The sequence below is a fragment of the Dunckerocampus dactyliophorus genome, chromosome 16 (genome assembly GCF_027744805.1).
Source record: "Dunckerocampus dactyliophorus isolate RoL2022-P2 chromosome 16, RoL_Ddac_1.1, whole genome shotgun sequence".
Lineage (NCBI taxonomy): Eukaryota > Metazoa > Chordata > Actinopteri > Syngnathiformes > Syngnathidae > Dunckerocampus > Dunckerocampus dactyliophorus.
This window is the reverse complement of record NC_072834.1, coordinates 19,270,001-19,278,327: the sequence shown is the minus strand read 5'-3', so window position 1 is coordinate 19,278,327 and position 8,327 is coordinate 19,270,001. Positions and strand designations below refer to the sequence as shown.

At 39.6% G+C, this 8,327-nt stretch overlaps 1 protein-coding gene across 1 annotated transcript in view; it reads right to left on the bottom strand.

Annotated features, from left to right (window-relative positions):
* Nucleotides 1-1,842: 1,842 nt before the first annotated feature.
* Nucleotides 1,843-8,327, bottom strand: part of LOC129169461 (ubiquitin carboxyl-terminal hydrolase 2-like) — a 14,580-nt gene continuing 8,095 nt past the window's right edge. Inside the window, exons 6-12 of the mRNA XM_054755885.1 lie at nt 6,960-7,024; nt 6,776-6,879; nt 6,617-6,697; nt 6,475-6,553; nt 6,161-6,268; nt 5,948-6,068; nt 1,843-4,647 (exon numbers count right to left, since the gene is read on the bottom strand). Coding sequence (XP_054611860.1) covers nt 4,542-4,647; nt 5,948-6,068; nt 6,161-6,268; nt 6,475-6,553; nt 6,617-6,697; nt 6,776-6,879; nt 6,960-7,024 — 664 coding nt within the window. The 3' untranslated portion in view covers nt 1,843-4,541. The remainder of the gene's footprint in view (nt 4,648-5,947; nt 6,069-6,160; nt 6,269-6,474; nt 6,554-6,616; nt 6,698-6,775; nt 6,880-6,959; nt 7,025-8,327) is intronic.

Genomic DNA, 8,327 nt, shown 5'->3' with positions numbered 1-8,327 from the left:
CTAAAAAATGAGACATCAAGCGTGTTTCTACGTGACCGTATGCCTGAGCTACAAGGCTTTGAAAAGTAGGCAAATCCTGCTGTTTTCCTGGATTTCTGGTGTTTCTGAAAATAGTACGGGTGTACCTAATCAAGTGGCCGACTTTTTCACATTTTCGCAAAGAGCGTCGCCATGGTTACACAAATTGTTCCAAAAAAATAAATACCGCTCTGCTCCTGGACGTCACCAATCCGGCGGTGTTTGCACAAAAAGTGGAAGAATCAGATACAATAATAGCTAAACACCAGGATGAATATTAACAACTTGCTAGCATATCTACATGTGTTGCTTTACAAAATATCAAAGTGGCAAAGATGCATCCTCTCATTTTTCACTATGTGGCCCTCTCAGAAAAAAAAGTATGGATCCCCCTTACTTATGTTAACGTTTTAGATACTGTTAGGCGTCCAAAATGCCAGACAAGTTGACCCACTGACCCACATTCACACACTCACCTCATGTTGGTACACACTTAACCTACATACTTAACCTTGAAACAATTCTTCCCCACCTACAGTAGCTGGCTGAAATCTTTAACTAGCATGCTCGCTTCTCAGTAACCTTGGCATCTGTTAACCAGAGTGAGTGTATTGTTGATATTCATGGCATATGTGAAACTTGCTAACAAAAAAATGGCAGTGTTGTCAAATGATTCAAAATTTAAATAAAGTTGACGCTAGGTGTATCGTTCCTTTCTATGTTGCTATGTGAAATCAATGCACCCAGGAATTACGTGCAGTAATGGGCTGTCCCCTTTTATCTGTTTTTATATCTTTAGAACGCGCAGAAAAGAGGAAGACGTGTGCTCATTGCTCACATAGGGATTGTAGGTGATGGGCAAAATTCCACAAAAAGTGCACTTTTCCTTTAAATGCAGCAAATTGTACTTCCGCAGTAACGACTTACGTTAATGAGCGATAGAAATATTCACTTCGTTTGAGAAGAAGACAAACATTTCTCATGTTAATGGCACTTTTAGCACCTTTCCGTCTCCTAGTGAGAATCAGGTGAGGTGAGCGCAGGACAAAACCAACTTTTGCTGTCTTGGTGGACTTTAGACCACATCAGGAGGCCACTTCTGGTCTTTTATGTCAGCTCAGGCCATTAGCCGTGTGTCAACACAGCTAACGCTTAAAGCGCTACACTGCATGCTACAAAATTACTGTTCAAGCCCATATGGTGTGTGCCTTATGTTTATATACAGTAGACTTGATTAAAAATCGAATTCAGTATCGTTCCTGTTTCCTCGGTTTTGTTTATTTTGGCCACAACATTAAGTACAACTGCACATACAATCGATTGAGATTCAATACAATATCCTTTACAAAGATAATAATCTATTAATAATGCGCAATTTTGACGCATTCATTTTTAAACTCCAAAATACACACTTAAAAAGGCCCCCAAATGACATCACTTTGCGACAAGTACATAACAGCGCCCTCTGGTGGCTGTCAAATATGTTACATTACAAATGGTGCATTCCAGGTCACTCGGATGTAGGAAACATCAGACTACAGAGCTTCTAGTTTCCGCACCTCAAAAAAGCAAAATATTTGATGACGTCACTATGTGTATTGTTTGGGGTTAAATTATGAATTGAAATCGAAAACTAGTGAGAGTCCAGCAACGTTTTATGAATGATCTTAGCGCCAGTTAACAAAAAGAAGATGGTGTTGCACACGTACACGTACAGGTGAATGATGTTCAAGCAATCTTCTGATTGGCGTTTATATTCAGGAGGCCGTCGCCATTAATGTGTGACGTCAGATTTCTTTCATTCGATTTCCCAGTCGACTAGAACGCAGCATTTAATCCAAGCACCGGCTACAGGAAGTGGATCACGCGGTTTAGCCGTGTAAATCCAATCTGGCCGTAATCTGCTCATTCATGCTGTTCGTTTACACTTGCTCACCCTCACCAACTATGCTATGAAAACGGTAGTCAACTACTTTGTTGTACTTTTTTTTTACTCGCCAAAAAACAAAACCGGGAGTGTGCTTGACGAGGCCACCTTGTGACCGGTTTGGGTATTTCAGATGACCCCTCCCCTTTTTTAGCTATTGTTACATAAGGTGAATGGTCAACCACTGTCCTGCAATGACCAATCAATCAACCAATCGTTTTTTTTGTTTGTTTTGTTTTTAGCAGTTTTTACAATTATTACACTTTGGTGCAGAGCTAGTATTTTTTTGCCACTTCATTTATAATGCATAACAGTACTGTATTTTTGTTTTATTTTTGTTGTGACTGCGGATCCAAATAATAATTTAATTTAATTTGGAGAATTTTGGTAGACAGCAGAATTCATGGTTCAAGTCTTCCAGGTCCTGAAGCAGCAAAACAGCCCCAGACCATCACACTACCACCACCATATTTTACTATTGGTATGATGTTCTTTTTCTGAAATGCGGCGTTACTTTTACACCAGATGTAATGGTGTCTTTCTTATGGTGGAGTCATGAACACTGACCTCAACTGAGGCAAGTGAGGCCTGCAGTTCTTTGGATGTTGTTGTGGGGTCTTTTGTGACCTCTAGATGAGTCATCGCTGCGCTCTTGGGGTCATTTTGGTTGGCCGGCCACGCCTGGGAAGGTTCACCACTGTTTCATGTTTTCCCCATTTCTGGATAATGGCTCTCACTGTGGTTCACTGGAGTCCCAATTCTTTAGAAATTTCTTTATAACCTTTTCCACACTGACAACCTTTTCCGCACAGGGACATGTAGGTTTGGATTTTTTTTCTCCCTTAATAATAAAAAGGTTCATTTAAAAACTGCATTTTGTGTTCAGTTGTGTTGTCATTGACTAATATTTAAATTTGTTTGATGATCTGAAACATTTAAGCATGACAAACATGCAAAAAAAAAAAGAAATCAGTAAGGGGGCAAACACTTTTTCACACCAATGTGTGTGTGTGTATAAATATATATTGTAATTTATATTTTTATTAATATTTTATTATTTTGGCTGGAACAAAAAATGTATTTTACAAAATTGGGAGATTTTTTTTAAAGCATTTTTAAGCATTATGTTGCTGTCCAACAACAAAAAAAAACATTTTGTGAAATAAACTTGGTTGTTTTGGACGCACAAAAAACAGGGCATATATTTGTGTGTATATATTAAATGTATCGCCCTTTTTAAGATTCCTTTTTTGTTTTCCACACACACACACACACACAAAAGTGAAAAATGTGTGTTTGGGTTGAAATGAAAAGCCATGTATCTCCCAAACTTGGGAGATGTCTATTTTTTGTTGGACAGTAGTGATAAAAAAAAAGTGTACAAGTTGGTGCTGAACTAGGATTTTTTTTCCCCACTTCTAACACATTTATTATTAAACAGCCTATTTCAGTTTGTTTTGTTGTTTTCAATAAATTACTTTTTCAAAGTGCTTTTTGTCTCACTCCCCCTTCTTGTTTTTGCATATTGTGGTTCTACTTAAAACCCCATTAAGATCCATCCATCCATTTTCTATACCGCTTCTTCCTCATTAGGGTCGCGGGGGCATGCTGGAGCCTATCCCAGCTGACTTCAGGCGACAGGCGGGGTACACCCTGGACTGGTCGCCAGCCAATCGCAGGGCACATATAGACAACCATTCACACTCACATTCATACCTATGGGCAATTTAGAGTCGTCAATTAACCTCACCTGCATGTTTTTGGAATGTGGGAGGAAGCTGGAGTACCCGGAGAAAACCCGCGCGCACACGGGGAGAACATGCAAACTCCACACAGAAATGCCCAGGGGAGAATCGAACCCAGGTCTTCCCGATCTCCCGATCTCTTCCCGATCTCCAAGCTGTTACTGTGTTGGCCAACGTGCTAACCACTAGACCACCGTGCGGCCCTCATTAAGATCCAAATGTGCAAAATGCAAATTCTAGCAATTTTTCAACTGGTCTTAAGATAGTGATCAGGTCTGTGCATACAGTATGTATTGTATTCATACTAATTGTAATATCTTTGCAGTTTTGAAGCATCCCACCTTACCTGTTCAAATGAAACAAAGCAAGGAACAGTTTGAATTGACTTTTAATCATACACACACACACACACACACACACACACACACACACACACACTCAGTTGCTGCTGCTTTGGTGTTCCTGGCTGTGCTGCAGTGTGTACTTTCAACTGTGCTGTACAAAAATAAAGCATTGAAGCCTCGTCTCCCATACTTGTGGTGCATCACAGTTGTTCTAAAACAGAGAACTCCAGGGCCTTTTTTCCCCTCTTAATAGAATAAATTATAAATTGCAGTTGTCGTCAATAGTTCATGTTTAAAGTGCATACAAAAAACCCTCAAGAAAAATCCTGAAAAAGACTAAGAAAAATATAAATTCAGGTCCAGGACGGGACACTTGTAAAACAGTTCATACGTGTCCCGACCTGCGGCCTTGCAGTCACAGGCTGCTCTTTCCACAAGGGGGCGTGCTCACCCTGCAGGCGGAACAACAGTTATACATTTTTTTTGCAGGTGCGGTTTTCAGGGCGCCTAAAGGCGACACGTCTGACTTTTGCTGTGCGGCGAGGCAGCGAGCTCGTAGAAGAGGATGTAGGCGTTGCTGCTGCGGACCTGGCTGGAGGACATGGGGCTCACCCTGCACACAACAAAAACAAAACAACAAAGTCACGATGACAAACACATGCAAATGTGTGGCATCATTGCAAATGTAATCCAGTGTCATTTCGTGTATATCACGGAATAAAAAGTGTAATAGATACCAATACACTGCCTTTAATATTTATTACATAATTCTAATATTGAATATTAATTCTATATTCGAACACACTTTTCTTCTGGGTATTTTTATTTTAGATTAAGTTGCTCACAAAATTTGGAGATACCTGCTTTTCAAAAAAAAAGATGTCAAATAGAAAGCATGTATCTTTAAAATGTTTTGTCGATATGAAAAAAATGCCAAAAAAGGGCATTTCTTTCTTTTTTCTTTTTTTAATTAAAGTTGCTCACAAAATTTGGACATACCTGCTTTGTCAAAAAATATGTCAAATGAAAAGCATGCATCTCCAAAATTGTTTTTTTTTTCAGGAAAAAAACAGACTCTTTGGGTTTTTGGATTAAGTTGCTCTGAAAATTTGAAGATACCTGATTTTCAAAAGAAAACATTTTTTTTAAAGTCAAATAAAAAGTACATATTTCCAAAATGTTAGATTTTTTTTGTCTTTATATGAAAAAAATAAACAAAAAGGTGTTTCCTTTTGGTTTTGGATTAAAGCTGCTCACAATGTGCAGATACCTGCGTAAAAAAAAAAAAAAAGTCAAATGAAATGCACGTATCTCCAAAATTTTTGATTTTATTGACTTTATATGAAAAAAATGCCCAAAACTGATCTTTGTTTTTTTAATTTTTATGTAAGATGTTCACAAAATTTGGAGATACCTGCTTTTCAAAAAAAAAAAAAAGAAAAAAAGAAAAGACTCTTTGGATTTAGTTGCTTTCAACATTTGAAGATACCTCCTTTAAAAAAAATGATGTCAAAATGTTTGAAAAAAGGTGTTCCGATTGGTTTTGGATTAAGATGCTCACAACATTTGCAGATACCTGCTTTAAAAAAGTATAATAAAAAGTAGGACTTCTGTTTTTCTTTTTCTTTTTTTTTTTATAACATTGCTCACAGACACGGAGATACCTGCTATACAAAATGTCAATGAAAAGCATGTATGTACAAAATTTTATTTATCAGAAAAAAAGCATTTTTTTTTATGAAGTTGCTCACAAAATTTGAAGATACCTGCTTAAAAAAAAAAAACCATGTCAAATAAAAAGCAGGTATCTCCAAAATATTGTATAGCAGAAAAAACACTCTTTGGGTTTTCCCAACAATTTACAGTAAAATACATCAAAACGAATCAAATCACATTTATAAGCATGGGGATACCTGCAGTCGTTGTAGCTGTACCACTCCCCTACAGTGGCGTTCTTACAGTAGGCGGTGTAATGACCCCCCAGCGTGTTCCCCCAGTGGTTGGATACTGCGTAGAGGTTGTACATAACGCGCTCTGCAGGGGGAGACCACACACACGTGCACACAGAGTGACACTTAGCCAAACTCTAGAACAAGAAAGGAGAGCCGTAAACTGTGAATACGTACCACCGCTCTCAGAGGCAAACTCCCGCAGGTCGAGCTCCTTGAGGGGGAAGTTGACGTACGTGGACAGCTTGCTGGCTCGGATGTTGGAGTCGGAGAAACGCTTCAGGTCTGAGAGTGGTTAGGGGAGTCAAGGAGGATGGACGGAAGGAAGGAAGGAGGATGTCGGCGCATCGCATGGCCACAAGGGGGCCATATTGGTTATGATAAAGAATAACCTGAGCAAAGACCTCTCAATTTAGGTCTTTGCTCTGTGGCAGCAACAGTAGAAGATATAATAGCTTAGCTGTTAGCTTGATTTTTACAAAAAAGGATACGAAGCACAAGAATCTGAGGGAACTTCTGAATGCTGAATCTTTTGGTGCATTTTCGCCTGGCTTTGCATTTGTTGCAAGTCTGCAGAGGGAAGCACAAATGAAGTGAAACAGCACTTTATCAACTAAAGTGTTAGCGTCTTACCGGTCTCTCGTCTCCATCCAGCACATCCTCCTTGGTGAACACCCTCAGGCAATCTCTGAGAGTCACCTCGCCAGAGATCCTCTGTGGAAGAAATACACTCGTGTCAGAATACACAAACTGAACCCTACAGATTTTATTGGGGGGTGGGGGGGTTCTGACCGGTGCGATGGGTATGGAGAGGTCCCAGAAGGGCTCAAAGACCGTGGAGCGGAAGCCGCAGACGGTGCACGTCAGGGAGCTCTTCAGCTGCCCGACGAACAAATCTACAAGAGACGAGACTGTTTATTTCACAATTCCGAGGATGCTAGCTGTGCCGCTAGACGCTAAACAGAGCGTCACTTACCCACGACTTTGCTGTCCTCCCGCTCCAAATACAAGCTCCATGTTCGCTTGGCTTTTTCGTCCTCCCTGTGAAGGTGGCATTTGGACAAAATCATTATTGAAGTTCAAACAATCTACTGATTTCTAGCAAAAAACACAAACTACATTCATTCTTGGGGAGTCAAGATAGCACTAATTTTACTCTGTGATGTCAAAAAAGGGGGCATTGCCTTGTGATTGACATTAGTGAGGAAGAGTCAAATGGCGGCAATCACGCAGTGACCGCTGGATGGATGATTGGGTTATTATGTGACAGCATCGACCAATGATTCACGCAAATGGATCCAACAATCCAGGTGATGCCGTCATTCGCATTTTTGAAAAGTTTTTGTACAGTTTGTGAAGAAAACAGTGATTGGTCGGCCATCTTTATGTACAGTTTATGGTCTGAAGAGTTACTAATTGCCATAACTTCTGTTATGTTATGCAAATAAGACAATAATTGCGATTCAATCAATCAATTCAATAACCTTGACAGTTGACAATACAAGTAATAGGAGTAATAGAGGAATTTGACTTGTTTTTGAGCATTTTCTGGCATAAAGAGTGTTTTGTCAGGGATACTTAACAGTTTATTAGTCTCAAGAATTACACGTTGCCATAACATCCTTTCCTTTTAGCAGATAAGATAACTCTCGCGCAATCAGTGTGATGACCTCGACAGTGACAGAACAGCCTTGTTTTTGTGCTTTTTCAGAGAAGTAACAGTGATTTGTCGGGGAATTTTATCTACAGTTTATGGACTGAGAAGTTACTATTTGCCTTTCAGTAGACAGGAGTGTACTTGCACTTTTTGATGATTTGTGCAATCAGTGTGATGACCTCGACGGTGACAGAACAGCCTTGTTTTGTGCTTTTTCAGAGATGAAACTGTCATTGGTCAGGCAATTGTATCTACTGTTTATGGACTTGAGAGTTACTAGTTGGCTTTCTGCATACAGGATAGTACTTGCACTTGACCGACGATTCGCGCAATCAGTTGGATCACCTCGACAGTGACAAACCAGCCTTGTTTTTGTGCCTTTTTGGAGAAAAACGTGATTGTTCATACAGTTTTATCTACCTTCTATGGCGCAAAGTGTTGCTAATTGCTATAACATCCTTTCTTGTCAGCAGATAAGATAGCGATTAACCGATGATTCGTGCAATCAGTTGCATAACTTTGCCCCTGACAATATGAGTGGCATACAGAAAAAGTCTGCTTCGTTTTTGGAGAGTTGCTAATTGATACGATTCATTAGAAATATGGTTAGCAAAGCTTTTTGCTGAGGTGGCAGGCAGCAAATTCCATTCAGGCAACATTTTATGGCCACTGGGTGACTTATTGGGA